Source organism: Vipera berus, assembly GCF_964194415.1.
Source record: "Vipera berus genome assembly, chromosome: 1".
Lineage (NCBI taxonomy): Eukaryota > Metazoa > Chordata > Lepidosauria > Squamata > Viperidae > Vipera > Vipera berus.
In genome coordinates this window covers 344,905,629-344,931,624 of record NC_138202.1, presented here as the reverse complement: position 1 = coordinate 344,931,624, position 25,996 = coordinate 344,905,629, and the positions used below count along the sequence as shown (strand labels likewise).

Sequence of the window (25,996 nt, the reverse complement as noted above, 5' to 3'; positions counted from 1 at the left end):
TAATGGTCACTAAATGAATGATTGTAAGTCGGGGGTTACCTATATTCAGACTCTGTCCAAATCTTGGTGGTTATCAATCCACTCTGCAGGAAGTTGAAAAGCCCATAACTGAAAATCAGCCACCATAGCATTTCCTACGTGAATCATCGGATCTACAGCAACATTATTGCAGTTTATGAAGCTTTTGCAGCTTTTGCACAATACGTTTTAATCCCAACACACCCAAGTCAAACAGGATCTGCATGATGCTCTTAGTATTAATTTGTAGAATGTGTCATTTATAATACATGGAACACACTCATCCGGGATGTTTTTCAGGCCATGCTGCCTTACCTTCAGCACAAAGGTGTTATCCTTGTCTGGCATCTCCAATGGCATAGTTGTGCGCACTTCAATAATAGCTGAGAGAGGGATGCTGACCTTTGCTTTGGAAGCCTGAAAGGCCAAATGGATAGAAAGAGATTTAAAGAAAACCTAATGACAAAAACTAACATTTTGCTCTGAAGCATACCAAAGCAGTTAAAAAGAATGCAAATGTTATACTAGCCTGTGCCATTATTCAAACACATCACTTCCCTTCTGCTTTTCAGTAATTCCAAGTGCTTTTAATTAAAAACATGGTATCCAGTGGGAAATAGAAGTTAATAAATTTAATTTTCATATCTCTGCACCGCGCTGTATTATCAACTTCTTTCTTTCAAAAATAAAAAGAATTTTGATGTGGATAAACCGAATGCAATAACTTTCCATTTCTATTTTAATAATTAAAGCCAGGCAAGCTAAGTAAGAGTCAAAGAAAGCTAAAGTAAATGGGTTTGATAAAAACAAAAAAGCCCGTTATAAATAAAGTGAACCTGACTGCTCAGATGGTATACTTCCCGTTAGAGTATAAGCACAAATGAATTCCACGTCAAGCTCTTCGAATAATATGCTTTTTAAAACAAAAGAAATGTAAATTGCAAGTCCGAGGCACAAAAGGTTGAAGAGATTGGAGCCAAAGAGCCTCAGAAGACACAACCAATTCTTTTATTCTGGCAGAGATTTTCTTAATGGGAAGTCTCCAAAGAGGTACAAATAAAGGCAAAATATTTATCCGGTGTAAAAAGGAAGCAATATTGCCATATTATTCAATATCATAGCGGTAAATTGTAGCCATTAATAATTGTTTATAACAGTTACAATTGCTCACTTAATTGTTTTTCTCTTCTCATGCCCCAAATAATTATGTTTCTTAATGCTGGAAATTGCCAGTTAAGTCAAATCAGCATATCAGTTAACTAGGCCAGAGGTTAAGGCCTAAGGAAAAGGGGACAGCATTCACTAAATGTTATTCTAGTTCAATAATTTCCACCCTTTTGTGCTTTTTAGCTTGAATGAGAAATTCCATAATCCATTATGGCAGAACTGGTACAAGAACTCTGCAAGAACATGAAACTCTAAAATATACCAACACTTCTAAAATGTTGAATTTTTCTCTGTTGTTCCTATTGGAATATGGGGTCTACTACATCATACCTCATGCTATTTCCCCACAGGAAGAATACAACACATCCCATTTCCCAGAAACAAGTGCAGGATCAGATCTTAATCCAGAAACGAGTATGAAGGTAGGTGGCAGCTGCTAGGAAAACAAATTTAACCCAGGAAAACAGTGTGAAGAGAAACTCAAGATTGTCCCTCCTTGATACTCTTTTGTATGAGACAGAGGGAGGGGAAACATGAACAGATTTCAAGATTCTGTTGTTTTTGCCTACATCAGTGTTTCTCAACCTCGGTGACTTGAAGATGTGCTGTCTTCAACTCCCAGAATTCCCCAGCCAGCGTTAATATCAATAAATAATCAATAAAACAGATTTCTAGTACTCCTTGTAATGTTGATTTCTTATCACGGTCTACCTCAAAGGACTGATATAATCTGTGCTAAGTCTTAAATCCTTGAGAGCTAGTGTACTTTTTCGTTAAATATATTCAATCAGTACAATTTGACCATGTATTTTAAACAGGGTCATGCTGCCTTCTTACTAGAGTTACTAGAGAAAAAGTCCCCACATCTTACAAGGGAGAGGTGAGAACTTTTTTGTGGGCAGGAATGATTTTATATTTGACATTGTGTTCAGGACCACAGTGTCCAGCTGTAATGTAATGATATCCCTTTAGTAGGCAAAGACAGGAACTGTTGCCTCCCAACTATTTTCGGCGAATTAAGTCTAATGGAAGCTTAGTATACCTACTGTATTGATTTCCTAGCCAAAAGTGGCAGGAAATTGTGCGCCTTGAATAATAAAATGTAGAGATCAGTTGGCAAGGGTAAGGACAGTGCATCAGAAGAAAAGATTATATGTAATGACAGTTGTTTGTTAGGGAAGAATTTTTGATGGAGTAACTCCTCTGTGATGGTGCCTGTCAGGCACAAGAAATCAGGAGCCAAGATAGAGCTCAAAAACACTACGAGTTTATTCCATGGTACCTCTATCCAAGAATCTGATCTACTAATGGTCAAGTCAAATTGGAGCCAGTAAAGTCAATGGACTTCAGGAAGGGGCTTGACTTACAGTAGCTTTGTTTTGGGGGGGGCTATAGGGACTCCGGTTGAGGGACGGGGTGGCTCAGTGGGTTAGGACGCTGAGCTTGTCGATCAGAAGGTCGGCAGTTTGGCAGGTCAAATCCCGAGTGCCATGTAACAGAGTGAGCGCCTGTTACTCGTCCCAGCTTCTGCCAACCTAGCAGTTCGAAAGCACGTAAAAATGCAAGTAGAAAAATAGGGACCACTACAGTGGGAAGGTAACAGCGTTCCGTGCACCTTTGGCATCTAGTCATGCCAGCCACATGACCACGGAGACGTCCTCGGACAAGCGCTGGCTCTTCGGCTTTGAAACGGAGATGAGCACCGGCCCCTAGAGTTGGAAACAACTAGCACATATGTGTGGGGGAACCTTTACCTTTACTTATAGGGACTCCAGATTATTGATGCATTTGACCCTGCGCTCGGGCTCCGCTTGGTCATCTACAGTGCCCCAGCTTTCAGATTCTCTCCTGAGAGAGAATAGAAATGGCATTGACCTCCTAATCTTTGTGGGAACACTGTTACTTATATATTCACGCATGAAAGCTTGGTTGCTTTCTTGTAGACGTATCATTACTCAAACTAGGTAAAACCCTCAAGTGCTAATAGCCTGCACTAGCACTGATGATGTTTACCTAGTTTAGGTAATGAAATGTCTGCAAGAAAACAACCAAGCTCAGAGAGGAGCTACAAATATTCTCCTTTATTGATTTTCAAAGCAATTTCTTCCTCTTGTTCTGCTGGTTTTAAATTGTCAACTGATCATTGACTTTATTCATGTTTACTATATAATTCTCTAGTATCCATGAAAATGCAGGGCAATGTAAGAACATATTTAAACAGACTTATTTTCTAGGCCAAATTAAAAATTATCCTAAATCTGCCTGAAGAAAACAATCTTTCCAACTACAACTTGGCTTTCCTTGGGGAGTAAGGAAAGACTCAGAAGGGGAGGAATGGAAACAAGATCTCTCGCTTGTTTGGCGCCATAAAAGGAGTTCACCTGAATGGGATTTTCCATGCACTCTTGTCCGGTATGCTCACACTAGCAAATTCCCCTTGGCTCAATTTTCAGAGATCACCACAGCATGATGAAGGCGCTCATGTAAGATTGTTGAGCACAGCATTTCTATCCACTCACCCAGGCTGCAACCCTCAAACTGCTTACGGCCAAGGGTATGTTTTACACTCAGCTGCTCGGACAGCTGGCCTAGCAAGAGTCTTGCAAATCCAAAAAGGAAGCACACTTCACAGCTCAGTGGCATCAAAGCCCTCCAGTTGTAGGGTTGGTTCTTCCTCTACACCCACAGTTGACAAGCACAGGGCAGAAAAGGAACAGAAACAACTCTGGGACATAGGAAATTCTTTCGATCTAGTCATGCTAGCAAGTCAACATTTACTGTCTCCTTTTAACAGCTGCCCTTATAACACTTACGTAACTCAACATTCATTCTAAATCAACTGGCAATATGAGCCTTTCTTGACCTTCCAAGGGCCTTGACCTTGGAAACTGCTTGCATGCAACATTCTGGGTTTCACACTTGTTCATTTGCTTCTAAACAAGAAACACAATCTGATGTGAGACAGTGGTTTATTTGCAGTAAAATTCATGTAGATTTCCAAAAACTCTAGATCAGTGATGGCGAACCTATGGCACGTGTGCCAGAGGTGGCACTCAGAGCCCTCTCTGTGGGCATGTGTGCTGTTGCCCCAGCCCCGCCTCCCCCCGCGCCTCCCTCCTCACCAGCAGTCCCCCTGGAGAGTCACCACTGAGCACGGCCCAGGGAAGGTCCTAGATTCCTGTAAGGCCGATTGAATCCAAGGCTTTTTAAAAATAATGTGATTCCTAATTGTTTAAAGCTCTACATACTAGACCCACATCATTAAGCTATTCTAGTAGTTCAGGGCTTTTCAACCTTTTCACCCATTGTACCACTTTTAGGATAAGGCAATGTCCGAGTACCACCAGTCGCCCAGCAAGATGTCAAAAACCTGACACCCCCACCCCCCAAAAAGGAAAAAAATGATGAAGTACAGGTAGTCCTCGACTTATAACAATTCATTTAGTGACTGTTCAAAGTTACGACGGCACTGAAAAAAGTGACTTATGACCATTTTCACACTTATGACCGTTGCAGCATTCCCAGGGTCATGTGATTTACATTCGGATGCTTGGCAACTGATTCATATTTATGATGGTCACATTGTTCCAGGGTCATGTGATCGCTTTTTGCAACCTTCTGACAAGCAAAGTTAGTGGGGAAACCAGATTCACTTAACAACCATGTTACTAATTTAATTTCTCTCTCCCTCTCTTTCTCTCCCTCTCTCTCTCTTTCTTTCTCTCTCCCCCTCCCTCTCTCCTTCTCTTTTCCTCTTTCTTTCTTTCTCTCCCTCTCTATTTCTCTCTTTCCCTCTCTTTCTCCCTTTTTCTCTCTCTCTTTCTCCCTTTCTCTCTCCCTCTCTCTATTTACCTCCATTTCTTTCTCCTTCTCTCTCCCTTTCTCTCCCTCTCTATTTCTCTCTCTCTCCCTCTGTATTTCTTTTTCTCTCCCTCCCTATTTCTTTCTCCTTCTCTCTCTCCCTCTATTTCTCTTTTCCTCTATTTCTCCCTCTCTCTCCCTCTCTATTACCCTCCCTTTTTCTCCTTCTCTTTTTCTCTCCCTCTCTCTATTTCTCTCTCCCTCTGTATTTTTTCTCTCTCCCTCCATTTCTTTCTCCTTCTCTCTCTCCCTCTATTTCTCTCTCTCCCTCCCTCTCTCCCATTGTTCCTTCCTTCCTTCTTTCCTTCCTTTCTTCCTTCCTTCCCTCTTTGTCCTTTCCTCCTTCCCTCCCATTGTCATTTCCTTCCTTCCTTCCAAATCCATTTTTACCAAGCAACCTGATGCCCACTTAACTCTTTATGAAGCACCAGAGGAAAGTTGGGGAAGATCTATCAATGATACTCGGAGGTTGCCAGGTCATTTAATAAGCTTTATTCCAGCAACAGAAACACGTCGGAGCAGTTGACCGTCCCAGATCACAGCTGCGCTTCCACCTTTCCCAGGGCAGTTCCTGCAGACGGAGCGCAGCGCAGGGCACCAGCATGCCCCACTGCCACAAAAGCAGCCTGCCGGAGCAGCTCCAACTCCTTCCTCCAGACAAGGAACGATTTGGGCAAGTCAACGTCACTCCCAAGGCAACAGGGCGCATGCGCCTCGAGGTCTAGCAATTTAAAAGGTGGTAGAACACGAGCCGGTTTGCGATTGTGTCCACACATAATTCACTGCTCATGGGGCAGAAGGGGAGATGCAGCTTCTCTTTGAGAAGGCGAATGAGCTGCTGAGTCTCCAGGCACTTCAGCAACACGTGCACTAGTGTTTACGAGCCCCACCCCTTTCTGGAGACAAAAGCCTAAGATTTTCCAAGAGCCGAGATCAAGCAAAATAACTTTATGGTAGTGCGCTTGCGGTATCTCAAATGGAGCGAGCACTGCTAACAATGTCCCATTCTAAAATACTGAGCCGGCTCTTCCCACTTGTCCCCGACACAACCACCCACGCTCCTCCACAGCAGCCACCGGAGGAGGAGGGAGAAGGCACTGGGGACACCGGGCTCCCCAGATCCTCCACGCAGACCTGCCTGAGCCGAGAAGAGGTGCCGGCCTCTCAGGGAAAGCCGTCAGAGCGCTGGGATTCTTTTAACGATTCACCTTCCGAGGCGCCAAGCGACTGCAAAGCCGGATGAAGCCAAAGGAGGAGAGGCTCTTTCCAGTAAGGGAAAGCGGCCCCGACTCTCCAGGAGATGCCCAGGTTTCTGCTTCTTGGTTTCTGCTTGCTTACCGTCTCTTTCAAAGGCCTGTTGCTCGCTTGCTCACTTACTTACTGCCCTGTCGCTTCCAAATGCTTCCAAACACCACTTGCTCGTGACCAAGAGGCATTTGGAAGCAACGGGGCAGTAAGTGAGCGAGCGAGCAAGAGGGGGCTAGCCCCAGAGATAGGGGGAAAAATGCAGGCGGAGGCGCTAAACTGGACAAAAGCAGAGCGGGCGGGAAGAAAGTTCACCCTATCCTGCTCGGGACGAGGGGGTGGTGGAAGGAACTGGCTGCAACACCCCCCCAAAACACCCACGATCCTCCCCCCAGGTGCGGCAGGGGCAGTAGGAAATTGCAGAGCCCAGATTGCACGCGCACGTGGCAACCCCCCCCCCTCAGTTGCCTCCTTTGCATTCTGTTTTTGACCCTTTTGGGGGGGGTCGAGAGAGCCCGCTCCGGCTGCGTGCTCTGCGTGGCATCCTGGCTTTGTGCTGCCTAGCCCGCCGAGGCCCTGCTGGCTGGGCGCCTCCGGCCGCGACCACTCATCCATTGCAAGAATTTGATGAAGCCAATTGGCTCCTTGGCGGGCCACAGATCCAAACTAAACATTTTCAGCAGGGAGCGAGCAGAGCGCAAAGGGAGGTCTCTTTCTGTTTCTCGGGGCAGGGCAGGGCAGGGGGAAGGGGCGGTTATGGCCGAAGGGGCTGCCTGCCTCCTACCTGATTCACTCGCTCCGGCCTGGTGTGGCCTCGTGGCTGCTGGCGCTCCACCCCACAGCAGGATTGGTGGCTGCAAGGCATCACCCCCGCAGCTGGTGGCAGTCATCCTTGGAACTGTGGGGGGAGTGCACTGGCTCGGTTGGAAGCCTCCATCCGGCCAGGCCCTCTCTAGTAGCGGGCAGCGCTGGAAGTCAATCCGGTTGCTGCACAGTGACTCCCTGGGGAGGGCGGGGCCTCACTCTGCACCTGCGCTCTTCGTGCAGCCTCGGTAGGGTTCCTGCAGGCCGCCACCAAGCAGCATGTTTTCCGCAAGCGATTTGGGAAGGAGCGAAGTGGGGGGGAGGCGGGGGGAAGGCAATGCCGCGTACCACCAGCCACGTGCTCGCGTACCACCAGTGGTACACGTACCACCAGTTGAAAAGCCCTGATCTAGTTAATAGACTGGCAACCAGGGCAGAATTTTTTTTCACACAAATGCAAGAGATGTAGAGTAAGGTGCTCCAGAAAACAACTTAGCCACAACATTCTGCACCAGTTGTACTTTTTGGCAAAAGCTCAAAAGCAGTACATTAAATAATTTGATCTTGAGGTTACACCAGTGCAGGAATGGCCAAACTAACCATATCCATAAAAAGGCACTGCAGCCTACTTTGAAAGTAAGTGCTTGTGACCACAGGTGATCTGAGCACTCAATAACAATGATGGATCTTGAAGCACCTCCAAACTGAGGGTCTGTTTCTTTAAAGGCAGTGCAGTCTCATGCAGAACAGGCAATTCCTCCAGTTCCTCAATCCAGATACACTACAGATAGTCCTTGACTTATGACAGTTTATTTAGTGACCGTTCAAAGTTACAATGGCACTGAAAAAGTGGCTTGTGACCATTTTTCACACTTACAACCGCTGTAGCATTCCCCCTGGTCACATGATCAAAATTCAGATGCTTGGCAACTGGTATGTATTAACGACGGTTGCAGTGTCCAGGGTCCTATGATCCCCTTTTGTGACCTGACAAGCAGAGTTAATGGGGAAGCCAGATTCACTTAACAACTATGTTACTAACTTATCAACTGCAGGGATTCATTTAACAATTGTGGCAAGAAAGGTTGTAAAATCGGGCAAAACTCATTTAACAACTGTCTCACTTAGCAACAGAAATTTTGGCCTAAATGGGGCTGTACGTTGAGGACCATCTGTACTGGGATTCAGCTTCAGCTTATTCACCATCATCCACTCTACCCCTATATTACTTTAGGTTAGCCCATAGGTCGGCAACCCGCGGCTCCGGAGCCGCATGCGGCTCTTTAAGCCGTCTCCTGCGGCTCCCGGTCGCCCAGTGCGCGCGCACCTCTCCGAACGGGGGGAGGTGCACGCGCACCACTCCAAATGGGAGGAGGTGTGCGCGCACCACTCCAAAGGATTGGAGAGCTGCGCATGCACCTCTCGGAACAGGCGGAGGTGCATGCGCACCACTCCGAATGGGAGGAGGTGCACACGCACCACTCCAAAGGTTTGGAGAGCTGCGTGCGCACCTCTCGGAACGGGCAGCGGCGGTACCTGTTTGGAGACCTGCTGGTGCCGGTTTGGAAAGCTGCCACGGCCCGTTTACAGAGCTACTGCCTTCAGTAGCTCTGTAAACGGGCTGCGGCAGCTTTCTAAACCGGCACGAGCAGGTCTCCAAACCGCACCTCAGCTCGAACACCAGCAGGTCTCGAAAGGTTTGGAGAGCTGAGCGCGCAGGTCTCCAAACGGGTACCGCCGCTGCCCGTTCCGAGAGGTGCGCGCGCAACCTTTGGAGAGGTGCGCGCGCACCTCCAAACGGGTGTTCGGGTGGCAGTTTGGAGGTCCCGGGGGTGGCTCCGGCGGCGCCCGGGCTGAAGGCGGCGCCGCAACCCAGCGCCCGTCACCAGGGAGACCCGTCACCGCTGGCGTACAGGTGCGTCCACATAAAAAAACTGGAACCGCGCGCGTGTATCCACGCACGCACATATGCAAAAAACAAAACATTTTGTGCATGCGCAAAACCAAAACATTTTGCGCATGCGCAAAACATTTTGTTTTATGCGCATGCGTGTGCGTGGATGCACGCGCGGCTCCCACTTTTTTTATGTGTGATGGAACCAGTTCCCAGTGGCTCTTTTGCTTTTTCAGGTTGCCGACCCCTGGGTTAGCCTCTCTTGCTTCAAATATTGGGTGGGCTTTATTGAGAATCATAATTTCTTTTCAGTTGAAATTTTGAATTCATACTGTGTTGTCCATGGCTCCTTTATTTATATTTTTTCTGGAGTGTGGAGTATTTATTAACAGGTTTTTAAATGATATAGTATATATGGTTTATTCAGTTGCCTTCATATATGCACTGAAACATGTATCATCCTTATAAATCCCTTCCTTATACATCTGATTTTTTTCTTTTTTGGGAAGCAGTGGTCCCCTTCCAGTTTTATATACACATATCAAAAAGGTTTAACAAAAATATATCAGAAAAAGAAGCATGGCAGTATTTTAAGTCATTACTTTTTGTAATTCACTAACTTTAGGTTCCCAGGAACCTTCAATCCCAATTTGCTTAGTATCAACTTAAATTGCTAGAACAGGGGTGTCAAACTCAATTTCATTGAGGGCCGCATCAGCATTGCGGTTGCCCTCAGGAGGCCGGGTGGGTATGGCCAGGGTGGGCGTGGCCTACTGGACGGGCGTGTCTAGAGTGTGTATGGCGTACTGGGTAGGCGTGGCCAGCTCTACATCGTTCGCATCAAGGGTGCCTATGGGGGCCTGGGCAGGAGTGGGACAGATCTGAGGGTCTCTGGCAGAAGGAGGGTCTCTGGGCCAGGGCCAAGGCAGTGGGGACCATTCCCTCACTGTTTCCAGGATGGCTTCGTGGGCCACATGAAACCACTTCGCAGGCCGGATTCAGCCCCCGGGCCTTGTGTTTGACATGTCTGTGCCAGAATATATTGTATTTTTTTCCAAGTCTCAGAGCAATACTTGGAGAAAGGGAAAAGTGCCATATATGGTGTATAAAAGAGAACAAATATGAGAGATGCCACAAGCTGAAAAGTGAAGAATAAACAAGCTACTTCATCAATCACTTCCCAAATCTTTAAAAAGAAACAATTCATTAAGAGGGGGGAGTATGTACACAGACATATTGCTATGCAAGAATATAATCATTCATGCCCCCGTCATCTCACAACTGAACTATTGCAATTTGATGTATATAGGGATGTCCCTGAAGGCCTATTAGAAGTTGCAGCCTGGCTCAAAATACAACAGCATGAGCAATAATAGGAACTTCACACTATGGTTATTTGGCACCACAACTATGCAAGCTGTATTGGCTGCCAGTTAACTTCTGGGTGCAATTCAAAGTGCTGGTTGTTACCTATAAAGCTCTTTATGGTGGGGGTCCTCAACCTTGGCAACTTTAAGACTTGTGGACTTCAACTCCCAGAATTCCTCAGCCAGCTGGCTGAGGAATTCTGGGAGTTGAAGTCCACAAGTCTTAAAGTTGCCAAGGTTGAGGGCCCCTGCTTTATGGCATAGAGCTAGGTTATCTGAGGGATCATCCACCTCCAACTGTTTCTGCCCACCTGTATATTTGGACAGAGTCAGTGCATCCCAGGTCACTCAACTGAAGTCTGTCATTCTATGGGACCAAGGAGCATGTATTTACTGTCACAGTATCATCCCAGAGATATGGATGGTGCCCACTTTTTTGGGATTCCAGAAAACACTTAAGACCTGACTCTTTTCCGAAGTCTGACATTAATGTACTTGTGGGGGGCCCTGTGATATTTTTATTGTTAAGGTTGTTTTTGGTCAGGGCTGTCAGATTCTGTTTTATTGTTTATGCTTTTAGCTGTTTAAATGGTGTATTATGATTTCGTAAGCTGCCCAGAGTCAACTGGAGGGGACAGCCATAACAAATTCAAGTTCATTCATAAACAAGGAATGCAAGGAATGCAAACAACAAAATAAGAAAAAAATTCAATAGAAGCACCGCTGAAAGCCAATTTGGTCTAGCGGTTAAGGCACCAGGTTAGAAACCAGGAGATTGTGAATTCTAGTCCTGCCTTAGCATGAGAGCCAGCTGGATGTCTTTGTGTCAATTACTCTCTTGCAACCCAACCCAACTCACAGGGCTATTGTTGTGGGGAAAATAAAAGGAAGGAGTACTGTATGTGTTTTCTGCCTTGAGTTATTTATAAAAATAATAAAGGTGGGATATAAATAAATAAATGATATGCGTAAATCTGGGAAATGGCTGGAATATTTTGCTTTCCTCTACCAGTAGCCACTGCGTAATGAAAAAGGGTCATATTCCACAGGAGAGTTCTTGCTTTGCACATTTAGCTTAATGCTCCTACAGTAAGGATTTCAAGTAGCAAAGCTTAAGAAAATATCTGCTTTATACTTTGGAGTCCTACTAGTATTGCAACAGATATCACTGGGCTGAATGCATCAAATAGTCTGTTCACAAATACATTATCTCAGGTTATTGTAACAAGTGGGAAAGTCCAGGTTTTACATGCAGAAGATCCCAGGTGGCCCACACTAGATATGCCAATGGAAATTATTTAGCTCTGCAATGTTTGTAATTCACTTTTGCCAGAAATAGTCTGGAGAGCACCTAGTCAATATTGCACTTGATGGATCCATAATCTGATTCAGTATATATAATTACATAGATACAAGGAAGATGTATTTGAAAGTAATCAACAATTATTTGATCATCATAGGAATGAGTCAGGGGGAGCCCTGAGCTCGTATATTCTCTAGTCTCCTTTCCTCCTTCCATGTCGCTGCAAAGGAGGTGACCGAACAATTTTGCTTGCAACTTAGGAATTTGCTTTGCTTCGTTTCATTTTGCTCTTGAGAGCTACAGTCATCTTTTCTCCCAACAGATAGCAGACTGTTTAATCTTTTCCAACCTGATGACTTCCGGATGGATTAGTACTACAGCCCCAGAATTTCTAGCAAGCATGATCAAATGCTAATGGGAAATTCCAGATGTTGTCTGGAAAGTACCTGGATGGAGAAGGCTTGTATATACTGGAGTCTCTGTGCTTTTCTGAAAAAAGCTAGCCTTATCAACCAGGTTAAGATTCGGATTCAACATTAAATTATTAATAAGGGAGGCTATCCTATCTGAGCCATATATTTCAAACAAGCTATATAAAGGTAGTCCTCGACTTACAACAGTTACAAAGTTACAACGGCAATGAAAAATGTAACTTATGACCGTTTTTTTCACAGTTTTGATCTTTGCAATATCCCCTGATCATGTGATCAAAATTCAGGTGCTTGGCAATTGATTCATGTTTATGACCACTGCTGTATCCCAAGGTCATGTGTTCACTTTTGCGACCTGACAAACAAAGTCAATGGGGAAGGCAAATTCACTTAACAACCACGTTACTAACTTAACAATTGCAGTGATTCACTTAAAACAACTATGGCAAGAAAGGTCATAAAATGGGGCAAAATTCATTTAACAAATGAGTTACAACAACAGAAATTTTGGGCTCAATTGTGGTGGTAAGCCACCTGTACAACTGTGGTGAAGAATGAGAATAAAGCAGATTCAGAACTGCTACAGAGAAACCGAGGGGGGGGAAAAATAACCACCCCTCCATTTTATCATGAAAGAAGTATTCAGCCATCGTCCACAATCTGCACAAAGTGTCCATATGGCTCACAAAAAAGAAAAAAAAGTCAACATTAATCATCTCATGAAGCTCAAGACCTCTCAGGTTGCACTCTGCACTATTTTTGAACATTGACATCTGGAAGAGCTGCACGCCAAAGCAGCTTGAGAAGGAAGCATCTGACACAGTGCTTGCTAATTTCACCGACAACAAACTGGAAGCTGCCAAGACTATATGGGGCTCCAAAAAGCAAAGTCTGGCATTATCTATCCCAGAATAGTCAAGTCATCCAAGAATCTTACAGGTGCTGAAATAATGAACAACTCAATTATGAGTGCTCAGATGGAGATATAAGATATAGAGTTACTGAAATGGGAGTAGCTACCATATCATCTGACCACATATATCAGGACCTACTTAATTTTAAATATGGAAATAGCAAAACATTTCCCCACAATCTATTTTTTTTAAGCATGGAAGGAAGAAAAACAAGTAGCCAACGTTGCGCCCACATGTTAATATTATATTACAACTCTTATTTTGTAATTTTGTACTTAACTTAGCAGGTGGTTCTCAACTTACAATCATTCGTTTAATGACAGCTTGAAGTTAAAACAGCTATGAAAAAAATGACTTATGATTGTTTTTCACATTTACGACTGTTGCAGCATCCCCATGGTCATGTGATCATAATTCAGACCTTTAGCAACTGGGTCATATTTATGACGGTTACAGTATCCTGGTGTCATGGTAAAATTGTAAAGATTCACATTACTAAGTTAACAGCTGCAGTGATTCACTGTACAGGAAAGGTGATAACATGGAGCAAAACTCACTTAACTGTCTTGCTTAGCAATGGAAAATCTGGGCTCGGTTGTGGTTGTAAGTCAAGGACTGCCTATATTAGGTAGCAGGAACATACTGGATGTTGGGATGCTTTCGAAAAGTTATCCAAAGGGATAAACAATTCGGAACATGTCCCCCAGATGTCGAGCCAGTGTCTCTAAGGTCATAAATGTCATGTAACAGTATATGTCACATCTGTATAACCATAATGTGAGATTCTTTGCCACAGTTCTCAATTTAGGTATGAACAAGTCCTACAAATGCTGAAACAGTAATTTATATTCCTGCAAACACCAGATAAAAAGGAGCACCTGAATTTCACTTGTAAACGGAACTTGACCACATGAAGCAGAGTTTGAATCTCCTCTACCTTTTAATCTGCAGGCTTCTCTATGGCTACCAGCAAACAAATGAATTATTAGGAAAAACTGCATGCAAAAACATCAGTAATGAAGTCTGGTTACCTTGGGAGGAACGTAGAACTCTAGAAGGAACCTTTCCCCCTCTATCTTTACTGCTTTCCTTAGCAGCAAACGGCATTTTTGCCACTGAGAGCTGCCCACACAGTTTGTGTCATCAGCAACCATGTAGCGAAGAGTTCCCTCTCTCTGAATGTCCAATAAATCCACTTTAGAAGATTGCCCCTTTGAAAGCCAGAGTTTGTGGGTCCATTTCTCTCTGGATTCGCTGTGTTCTTTGCTACCAGGAGGACAATGTTCCCGCTCAGACTGTTTGCTTTGCATGGCTTCCGCACCTGGCTCTGGAGAAGACCGCCGATGCCACATCTCCTTCATGCCATCCACCACGCACAAGCTCATGTTCCTCAGAGAAAAACCTTTCTTGAATTTTGTCTTAGAAGAACTGTGCACAGAGACATCTTCTGAGCTTCGGGACTGGCCATAGGAAGAGACTTTTCTTGCCTGAGCCTGTTGGGTTTGGCTTAAGTACCTGCTGGAGGTAAGCGTGTGGTCCATGCTATCTAGAGACTCCACGGAAGTCTGCTCTTTCCTTGGCAAGAGATCCCGTCCATAAGGCATGTGGCAGTTCTGAAGGCCCACAAATGGGACAATGTTATATTTCGTAGGGGAATTGGACACAAACACCCTGTTGACCTCCAGACTGAAGATGTCCAAGAAATTTGCTGCAAAATGATGAGAGAAGGAAGTCTCGGCTCCAGGGGTGTCGTAGTGGGGATTTTCCTTCAGGAACTGGCAGAATTTCTGAGCAAAGTCCACTGCAGCAGCCTGGGCATGGAGCTCGCAGAATTCCCGCCAGTCAGGAAGCTGGGAGGGAGGTTCTTGACAAAGAGCATCACCATTCATGACTGTTCCATTCCACCTACAATCAAGAGAAAGATGGTGAGAGAGAGAGAGAGAGAGAGAGAGAGAGAGAGAGAGAGAGAGAGAGAGAGAGAGAGAGAGAGAGAGAGGCTCTAACTACCTAACTGTTCTCAAATACAATTATGGTAGTCCTTGACTTACAACCATTTATTTAGTGACCATTTAAAATTAAAACAGCACTGAGAAAGTGACTTATGACTGTTTTTCACACTTATGACTGTTGCAGCATCCTCACCGTCACATGATTAAAATTTGGGTGCTTGGCAACTGGCATGTATGAGGGCAATTCGGAAATAAACCTCCATTTGGTTATCAATGACAGACACTCACAGATACAGATCTTTTATTATACACACTAGAAAACTACTACATTACATTACTTTTCGACATAATCGCCATTCAAATTGAGGCATTTGTCATAAAGTCTTACAAGGTTTGAAATTCCTTAGTAGTAGTCGCTCAGCGCCAAATCTGGGCTATGGGGAGCGATCAAAAATATCCCAACGGAACTGCTTCAAAAGTTCTTGGGTGTGTCTAGCGGTGTGCGGGCGAGCATTATCATGAACCAACACCACACCGGAATGGTGCCATAGAAAATCCCACCAAATGTGAAGATGCTAAAGGAGTACTGCTAGTGAAGTTCATGGAGTGTGGTTTGACCATCAGTTCAGAAGTCTACTGTGAAATGTTATGAAAACTTAAGACAAGCCATCCACAACAAGCGTCAGGGCATGCTGACTTCTGATGTGGTGTTGGTTCACAATAATGCTCGCCCGCACACTGCGAGATGCACCCAAGAACTTTTGAAGCAGTTCCGTTGGGATGTTTTGGTTCACCTCCCATAGCCCAGATTTGGCACCGAGTGACTACTAAGGAATTTCAAACCTTGTAAGACCTTATGACAAGTGCCTCAATTTGAATGGCGATTATGTCAAAAAGCAATGTAATGTTCTAGTTTTTTAATATGCATAATAAAGGTTCTGTATCTGCGAGTGTCTGCCATTGATAACCAAATGGAGGTTTGTTTCCGAATTGCCCTCATATTTATGACAGTTGCAGAGTCCCGGGGACATGTGATCACCATTTGTAACCTTTCCAGCCGGCTTCTGACAAGCAAAGTCAATGGGGGAAGCCAGATTCGCTTAATGATCATATGATTCACTTAATAACTACAGTGATTCGCTTAACAACTGTGACAAAAAGATCATAAAATGGGACAAAACTCACTTAACTGTCTTGCTTAGCAATGGAAATTTTGGGCTCAATTAGGGTCGTAAGTCAAGGATTGATTTGCTTGAACTGGACTAATTCAGAAGAGGTGGGACCTGAAGGAGAAAGAGGAGCCCTAACATTCGTAGTGATTAAACCTCTCAACAAATTCAGAAAAAAGTTGCTTTCATGATGTCTAAGATCCATTGCACGGCAAACACCCCCATTCTCTCACAATTTTTAAAATGATATTGGGTTTCAAAATCTTACCTTTTCAGTTTATTTATCCAACCGCAATTGCAAATTGATATAACCAAAGGAAAGGGATGGGGAGATGCATCTCACTGCTCATGTATGTTGGGAGACGTAGGGTCTGCAAAATGGCACTTATCTTACAATTTGTGTCCTCCAAGATCACACTGCTAAAACCTAACCACAAACTCCTGTACTCAACTGCCCAATTTAAAACAGGAAATCAAATAGGTAATAGGTAAACAGCTGCACAGACCTACAAATATTAAAAATATTACTCCCAACTTCTGGGGGGAAAAAGCATGAAAATCTAAGACAAGCATTCTGATCTGTTGCCATGGCAATATTGCTACCTTGTCTCCACGTACGTCTTTCACATAAAAAAGTGATTTTAAAAAGGGTGCCCGAACACTGCCTGCCTTTGATGCATGCACAGAATAATGCACTGACATGAACATTAGATCACCAACTATGCTTTCCTAATGTGGCTTTTATAACCGAAGCACAATGTTGAAAGAGAAGAAAACCTTCTCATCCTTTCAAAGACATTCACACCTAAATTCCCCTCCCTTTCCTGGCTCTGGGGTGGCCTATTTCCTGTGTATTCCTGGAGTACGTGTGCTTCACATAGAGCTTCTATCGCACGGCCTGCCGGTTGCCAAGGCAGGCTGAAGCTGGATCGAGATGACCAATTTCTGCCAAGGCTGTTGGGACAAAACACAACGTCTCCTGGAAGCCTTTTCTCCTTAGATCATGGAAATATTGTGTGAAACACAAGTCCATCTTCCCATAGGAAACCCCCTTGCCTTCTCCACTTCATTATTCTGCCTGCCCATCAGTCTTTCTCCCTTCCACTAATGCGGAAATCAAACATAGGTAGTCCTTGATTTATGACCACAACTGAGTCCAAAATTTCTGTTGCTAAGCAAGACAGTTGTTAAGTGAGTTTTGCCCCATTTTACAGCCTTTCTTGCCATAGTTGTTAAGTGAATCACTATGGCTGTTAAATTAGTAACAAGATTGTTAAGTGAATCTGGCTTCCCCATTGACTTTTCTTGTCAGAAGGTCGCAAAAGGTGATGCTGCAAAGGTCGTAAGTGTGAATAATGGTCATAAGTCACTTTCTTCAGTCCTGCTGTAACTGTCACTAAATGGTTGTAAGTCGAGGACTACCTGTAGGGCCCCTTCCATTTTGGAGGAAGACAGAACATCCTTGGGGCTGTGTATATTCACCAATCATTTGTTTATTTATTTAACAAATAAAGCCACCCATCTCACGTACTTGACTGGGTGACTAAAAATTAAAAACAGAGTAAAAATGGTACAAAAACACAACCAAAATTGTAAATAACATAAAACTGCAGCCAAAAACACCCACAACATCCCATAATCATTATAACCAAGTTTGCTAGCAGCTTGGCAGATCTTAACACAGGTCATAATGATTAGACCAATGACAAAACAGTATCAACAGAGAAAGGGGCTAGTGATGCAACTTCATGTCAAACGTACAGAGCTCTTCTTTGCTTCAAGAAGGAAGAAAGCTCTGAAGGTCACACAGCCCTCATTTCTGGGAATGGAATGGTAGTTTTAGAGAAATGCAATTTCCCCTTTTCCTTCCATGGATTCATGGGCATGGGGCCTCTGGGTGTTTCATTGACGTGGATGAATGTGCTAATATTTGCCTTTAGGAATGAGACTTAACTGTTTGGCAGATTCAAACTCTGCCTGTCATTTGCCTGGTTGGGGTTAGCACAGGGGTTGTTAACTATGGCAACTTTACAATTTGTGGACTTCAACTCCCAGAATTCCTTAGCCAGCCATGCTAAGAAATTGAAGTTGAAGTCCACATGGTGTAAATTTGCCATTGTTGCCCACTTCTGTATTAGTAAGCGGGATTGTGGTTTATTGCCCCTGGTTTATTTGCACTCCATGCAAACCATGGATGAAGTCAGCCAATCTCGAAGCAAGCATTAAACGGACACAGAAGTCATTAAGCAAGCCCATTTTAGCTAATGGGTGGTTTTTGCTGGAAATCAGAAATAAATGCCGGTTTCTAGCAAAAAAAATCACAAATTATAATCACATATCAACTTGGAAGATGAACTCGTTCCAGGCATGTCTGGAGGGGAGTTAATGGCGCCAAACAGCTGTCTGACAGGGATTTGGTTCAAGCACAGCTGCAGCAGGACAGCCTTAGGCTTCAGGTGAAGAAAGCATGCAGCTGCAGCCAGTCAGTGATGAGGAAGAGGAACTGCCTTCTGCACTTGATCCAAGAACAAGTAGGGCAGAGCAAAGGCAGGAGCAGAGAAGGTCAGCCAGATTACTCACAAGGAGAAAGCCTCACCCTTCTTGATGGGCTGCACTGGAATCTGGCTATTTAGCACAACAGACAGATGGAAGCGATGCTGGAAAATGTGCTCGTTTCCTAGCTGTGTGTTTTCTGGTCATTGTGATTCTTCCTTGCTTTGAACTGACACCGTGCCTTGATTTGGATTGTGCCTTGTGAACTCTGGACTTTTCTTGCCTTGTGAACCCTCTTGTACTGTGGATTTAATTTGCCTGGTGGGTTTATTTTATTTATTTATTTTATTTATTTATTTTATTACATTTATATACCGCAATTTTGATTGGGAAACCTTCAAGTGCCTTGTAGACTCACTGGCCATTGTTCCGTGGACTAGCATTGGCCTGGTGTGTGTGTGTGTGTGTGTGTGTGTGTGTGTGTGTGTGTGTGTGTGTGTACGGGACAGCACATGTGTTCAATAAACCATTGTTTAAAAAATTTAGCTCTATCACTGTGAATGTCTCCAATCGCATCTTATTTTTATGTCTACATGTGTAATATATGTTGATAGACTATTATCTACATCCCAAGAATTTGTATTATTCACACAAACTATTGAATATAATTCCTATAGAAATACAATCATTCAAGCTAAAGTTTGGAGAAAAAGTTGGCCAAGAATTTCTGAAGAACTTTTTTTTAAAAATTTTTAATTTTTTGTAGTTGATATGACACCCATTTCAGTGTTGGAGTGACTGGGAGACTTACAGAATGATAAAAGCATAATAAAAACAAAATTAGCAAGAATTAAATAGAGACTAATAAGAAGGTGAATGGTATGGGGGTGGAGCCCTCTCTCTTACCCCATCAATAATTATGGATTCTCATTACCGAGCAGGAGATAAATTAACTGATATACATGCATGATTGTATTACAGAGAGGGACAATCAATCTTCCACTCGCCAGCATTTGTCGTATTTGCATATTTATTGCTGGGCTCTAAATTTTAGCTTCTCTTTTTTTTAAAAAAAAAGCCACTGCCGCTTTGCCTATTACATGGAACAAAAGTTGTGAACAGAATAACATTTAAGGTGTCGACTGTTTTGATGAATTATAGGGGTAGCAGGACCAACCAAATGCCAAGCTTGCAACCGAGAATTGAATTTGGACAAGGTTTGACTACTTTAATTGAAATGAAATTGGGCTTATTAGCATTACTATACTTGCTATTTTACACATAGTACATAGTTTAACGTGGTTTAAACTTTGCATTCTCCCCCCCTCCCCCTCCCCCAACCCAACAAGCAGAAATGACCCTTTCGTGTCAGATATGAAAGTAAGATTCAGAAGGAAGGGAGGAGATGATCAGCTACTGGCGGTTGAAGGGAGATCTGCATACTCCCTCTTTCTTTTGGGGACAATGCTACCTCAAGCATTACAACAACCTACTTTCAGTAGCAGCTTTTTATTGCATGGAATTGTTCAGAAACCTTTTAAACTGCAAAGCTCAACAGGGTCCGGGTGCCAGAGAAGTATTTGTGCTCTGACCGAGGATAACCTTCCAAGCTGACAAGGCATAAAGGTTTATAGAGAAGCTACAAGATGTAAACTGAGGTTAGAGGATGCAGCAGGAAGAGGAGGAGGAGGAGGAGGAGGAGGAGGGGAAAGAGGGAAAGCTTCCATTTAGAGCTTAAGAGGCCCAGCCAAATAGTGGAATCCACCAATATATTGCTGGCACAAGCAACAATCGAGAAGCCGTCGCTACCTTTTTTTAGCTGGCTGGCTCCACCACTCAGACATGTTTGTCAAGTTGCCCAGCCACATTTACGCAGCTGTGAAAAAAGGATCCTGGCTTTGACTAGCTCAGACAAGCCACAGATTTCTATCTGTTTAATTTTTGGATTTCAGTGGGATCCCACAACCCTGCCTGCTGTTGGGCTTCCAGACTGGTATCCAGAGCAGAGCTACCTCCCAGGCAGCCCGGCCCTCTATTTCACTATGATGACTGATTTGCCCATCTCCAGTCCTTGCTGGCCTAGCCAATTATTCAAAGGCCCTTTTGTTTTACTGCTTATTGGATGACATTATTCTCATCTTCTGTCTTTGTGTTCTTTCTTCTCTAACTCTAGCAGCCGTTATGAAGTTAGAACACAAAAGGGGACCTTTATAACTTGGGTTCTCACTGTGCTTTCCTTCGGCACCTGTCACCCACTGGATATTTTTTTATTAAAACAAAAGTCTCTAATGCAAAAAATAAGGGTGTAAAAAGTGCTAGCCTTTCAATTTGATTATCTCCAAGAATGGAAACTGAACGGCTCTTGTAAGCTCTTTTTAAGAAAGTAAATATGAATTCCTCTCCCCTACTGCTTCCTTTAGAAGTATGCTTTCCTAGCAAGAAAAAGAATAAAAGCAAGCAGAGCTAGCAGAGAAACCTTCAGATGAAGTGAGGTATTGGTATTCAGGTAAAATGAATGTTTTACAACAGATGGAGGCCTCATGATAACCATTCTGTGAAGAGATTTTCCCATAAGCCATTTTGCACAACTCCCTACAGTCCCGTATACCCCGCAACAGTCTACAAGCATGCATACCAGCTCATCAAATTTGGGGACCAATGAATCCGTCTGCCGAATAAATGCATGAAGCATCAAAACATCAGCCTCTTCCTGAATCTATCCAGGGACCAGAACTTTTCTAGGTAATCAGAACACCCTGACAACTAAATTCAGCTAGGATCTCCCTTCCAAAAACACAAAATCTCTGTTTCGTGTTCCACTGATCATCAATGAGAAAACCAGTAATGGCAGAAGATCTCCATCCTGATTACATACATCCACAGCTCCAAGCATACTCAAGGATAATGGAATCCAGTCACGTGGTCTGCAGCACATCCATGGACACGTTCCAAAGTCTTCACTTTCAATGGGTGATAAATTTTATTCCTGAGATGCTGGGGTCTGAATAGAGGACCTTTTGCATGCCAAGCATATTCAGTTCCATCACGCTATGGCATCTGACATCTATTCCAGAATACAGTTACAGCTATGACTGGAAATACCTACAACGGAGATGCATACTGCTTATTTCTGTAGTGAACCACAGAGTTGACCTTGAAGAAGGAATGCAAAGACCACCAGCAAAACATGAATTAGCCCCAGAACACAAGACAGCAGGAGAAAGAAACTTAAGACTGCCCCACCCTGGCCCTCTTTGGTTTAAGAGGGAAGGAAGGGGACACACTATCAGCTTTCAAAATTGTTATTATAGCCTATATCAGGGGTAGGCAACCTTGGCTCTTTTATGACTCGTGGACTTCAACTCCCAGAATTCCTGAGCCAGCATGGCTCAGCATGGAAATCTCTCCCTTTCTCCTCAGCATGGCTGGCTCAGGAATTCTGGGAGTTGAAGTCCACGAGTCATAAAAAAGCCAAGGTTGCCTACCTCTGGCCTATATCAATAAAGTTCCAACAATGAGTCCTGGTGGCGCAATGGTTAGAATGCAGTGTTGCGGGTGAACTCTGCCCACAACCTGGAGTTCGATCGTAATGCGGCTCAAGGTTGACTCAGTCTTCCATCCTTCCGAGGTCGGTAAAATGAGGAGCCAGATAGTTGGGGGCAATATGCTAACTCTGTAAACCGCTTAGAGACGGCTGTAAAGCCCTGTGAAGTGATATATAAACTCTTTAAGTTCTATTGCTGTTGCTATTTCATATGGAGTCTGTTGCCTGACATGGCCTTCCTCAAAGGACTGACATCGGTTTTGAATGTCTCGCTAACAACCTTGCCTTTGGTTGTAGTGATGCCAGTTCCCTTCCTTCTCCAAAATAGTCTCAGTGGATTCTTTACCATTTTCTTTCTTTGATACAATGAACGATTAATCAGACTTTTTGGGCGTTGTTTTCTTTTAAAAAAAAAATCTTTAGGACGCTACGTGTGAATCCTGCTTGTTTACTTACAGTCTGACATTTTGGGAAAACATAGAAAATAGGTGAACTCAATGACTCCAAGTAGTCCTTGACTTATGACCGTAATGGAGTTTGCTCACCATAAGACAGGTCGGTGATGATTAAAGCAGCACAGGATTACAAAATAGGGCATAAATAAATTATTACATCCATAGTCTGCCCTCTCTCTGAGATAGCACAGGACTTTCCTAACTCTATGAGATTGGTTGAGCTAAGAGACAGAGTTACTTCATGAGTGTGTAGCCTACACGAGTCTTCCCCCCGCCATAATAATAAAAATAGACACAGCTTCCATCACTGAGTCCATAAGTATATACTTCATCTTCCATTGCTGAACTACCTGCCTCACATGCTCCTATCTTTTATTCCCCCTCCCCCTCCCACGTTTGCCGGAACTAAATAAGAATGACAGCCAAACTCTTCCTTGTCATATTTATTCTCCATCAGATAAGACACAGCTAACTGACCGGGTCATAGGGCTTTGGAAATCCACTGCCTCTTCCAGTGTAATATTGAATATCTTTCCATCCTTCACTGGGTTTTCCCTTCATATCATACAAGAGGAACAGGTTTCCTTGACGGATGGCTTCATCTACTTGAAACTCATCACTCGGATGACTGATCATAGAGCCATGGACTGAAGCATTAAACATATTGTATAGCCATCCACTTCCTGCATGTAAAGAACCAATGCTTTTAGCAAGTCACTATTCCTGCAGGCCGCTTTTAAATAGAACTCTAATAAAGGAGAATATTTGTAGCTGAGAGTTGACATGAGGAGGTCCTTGGTGCTCTCCGAGCTTGCTTGTTTTCTTGCAGAGGTTTCATTACCCAAACTAGGTAACATCACCAGTGCTGGTAAGGAGTCCAGTTAGCTGTCAAGTTTACATTCTGGTGGCTTGCTCTGTCGGTTTTGGTGGGGATGGTCTTAAGAGATTTTTTGGTTGGGCTGTTTACTGTTGGCTTCTGTGGCAGTTTCTTGATTGGGGTGTTGTTTACTTGACTGTTGCTCTGATGTTAATCTTGGAGTTAATCTATGCTGATCTGTGGGCTGATTGTTGGTGGAGAGGTGCTTGGGTCGTTTTGTTCCTTTTTGGGTTGGGCGATTGTCTCTTTTGCATTGTCTATAGCTGTTGTTGATGTCTATGTGTCTATCAATGGCTAATTTGGCGGAGTGCCAGACTTCTAGAAATCCCCTGGCATTTTTGGACTTGGCTTGGTCTAGGATGGTCACATTTTCCCAATTCAAACTATGGTTAAATCTGTCTATATGTTGTGAAATTAAAATAAAATTAAATAGAACTGTGTTTTTTGAGGGTGGGGCAATATAAACAAGAATCAACATTTCTTATCGAGAAAATACACCAGGGTGTGCAGGGAAAGCAGCCTCCTGTGGAAGAGGCAAACTAGTATAGGTAGTTCACAACTTATGGCTGTTATGGAACCTGCCCATTTCAGTCGTAAATCATTATGGTTGCAAAGCAGGTCACCACATGACCAGACCTGATTCAACAGGTCGCTGTTAAGGACATGCGGCAGCCATTAAATATATCCATTGTTTGCGATGGGGTATTTCCCACCAAAATCAGTAGCAAACACCTATTTTGAGCAAAAATTTATAAATTCATGGTCATGTAACTATGGGACCACGCAAACAGCAGTAAATGCAGGCCGGCTTCTGAGCACCCAAAATGCTCAGCTGTCGGAACTTAGGAACCAGGTTGAAAGTAACATTTGTGGGGATCCATCATAACCTGAACCGGTTGTTAGCAACCGGTCGCTATATTGCCAATGAGAATTTTTGCTGACTCAGCTTTTGAGATTTTCCCCATGTATTTTTATTCCAGTCAAGAACCATAAGGACTAGAATTCAGTTTAGGAAGTTTTGATTTATTTTGCTTTGAACGACAAATTCACAAAAGTTGAACCTGACTACAAATTCCTGAAGAGTTAGCATGTCTGGGAGATGGATAGAAAAATTATCTCAAGGGGGAAATGGACGCACATAAGAGTTTTTTTAATTGATCAAAGCAGTGAGTGAACTTCCACATTTTATTAAAAATATGAAAATAATTTAAGATCTGCACTTGCATATTAGTGTTCTTCCCTCAAGCTCTGGTGTGCTAATATCCTGCAAAAAATCACAACTGATTATAGTGGGATACACCATCCAACTCCATCTCCAAAAACTTAAACTGGGAAGAGGAAACACAGATCACAGGTAATATGTGAGACACCCCTGATCCAAACAAACATGAATCCTAACCAGCAACCCATTTTTGGCTAGGAAAATTACAAAGAGAGCAAGTTCATGAGAAGCAAGAATTGCCAGGAGAAAGGTTTTTCAATTTTCAAGAACATCATTTAATTGAGATAATGACATATCTCTTCCCCCAAAGGAAGAAGATTTCAGTTTTTACATAAAAATGGAAGAATGACAAGCAATGAAGAGTCACAATTGGGTTGCTTTTCATTCATGAGTAAGTCAAGGTTTTGTTTCTTTTGAAAGCCAATAAAAGGGAATTGTTGAGACTCAGAGCCTGCCAGTTTACAACTCAGCATTCAGGGAATTTCACAAGAGTTTCAACTATTAAACAGCAGAGAGATACAAGGCGGCACCAAATGGCACCACAAGAAGGTTAGCTCGCCCGCTTCGGTGCAAAGCAGTGCCAGAGAGAAAACTCTAGTGTGAATTTTGTCATTTTTTCCAGCAGTTCCTCAAATACACACCAAGACTGTAGACAATCCATTTCAATAAAAGTCAGAACGCAAGGACTAGCTAAAAGCTTAGCCTTATTTCCTTTTCATTCTGTGGAGTATAAATGTTGCAAAAATTCAGGGCTAAAGTCTCTCTTTCTTCAGGTATAGTTTGGACATTTAGACGAGCAGAATTCTGCTATCTCTGGCTAAATCCCACCTCAGTTTAAGCTTCTGCTTCTGTGTGGACAACTAAAGGGGAAAATGAAGCCTAATTCACCACTCTGCAGTCTCGACTAGCAAGACTGATAAAGGAGAATTTTTGTACCTCAGGTTGTGTGAAAGGTGCTTTTTCAAAAGACAAATGGACTATGTTTTTCCCTCCAGGAAAGAGAAGACGTTTCGCTTCTCATCCAAGAAGCTTCATCAATTCTGGTTGAATGGTGGTGCTGGTGATGGGAATGAAAGAATTAATTCTGAGCTGTCAGAACTAACCCTTCCATCCCTCTCACCATAAGGCAGGGGTAGGCAACCTTGGCTCTTTTATGACTCGTGGACTTCAACTCCCAGAATTCCTAAGCCAGTCGGCTCAGGAATACTGGTAGTTGAAGTCCACGAGTCATAAAAGAGCCAAGTTTGCCTACCCCTGCCATAAGGCAAAAACAAAGCACAGGG

The 25,996-nt window shown here is 43.5% G+C and overlaps 1 protein-coding gene across 2 annotated transcripts in view; it reads right to left on the bottom strand.

The window, feature by feature from the left end:
• The window catches only part of SH2B2 (SH2B adaptor protein 2), a 73,681-nt gene that overhangs the window by 28,732 nt on the left and 18,953 nt on the right, over window positions 1-25,996 (bottom strand). For both annotated transcript variants that reach the window (XM_081319379.1, XM_081319380.1), the window contains exons 3-4: window positions 14,036-14,909; window positions 334-435 (exon numbers count right to left, since the gene is read on the bottom strand). In XM_081319379.1, the coding sequence (XP_081175505.1) occupies window positions 334-435; window positions 14,036-14,893 (960 nt within the window). In that variant the 5' untranslated portion in view covers window positions 14,894-14,909. The remainder of the gene's footprint in view (window positions 1-333; window positions 436-14,035; window positions 14,910-25,996) is intronic.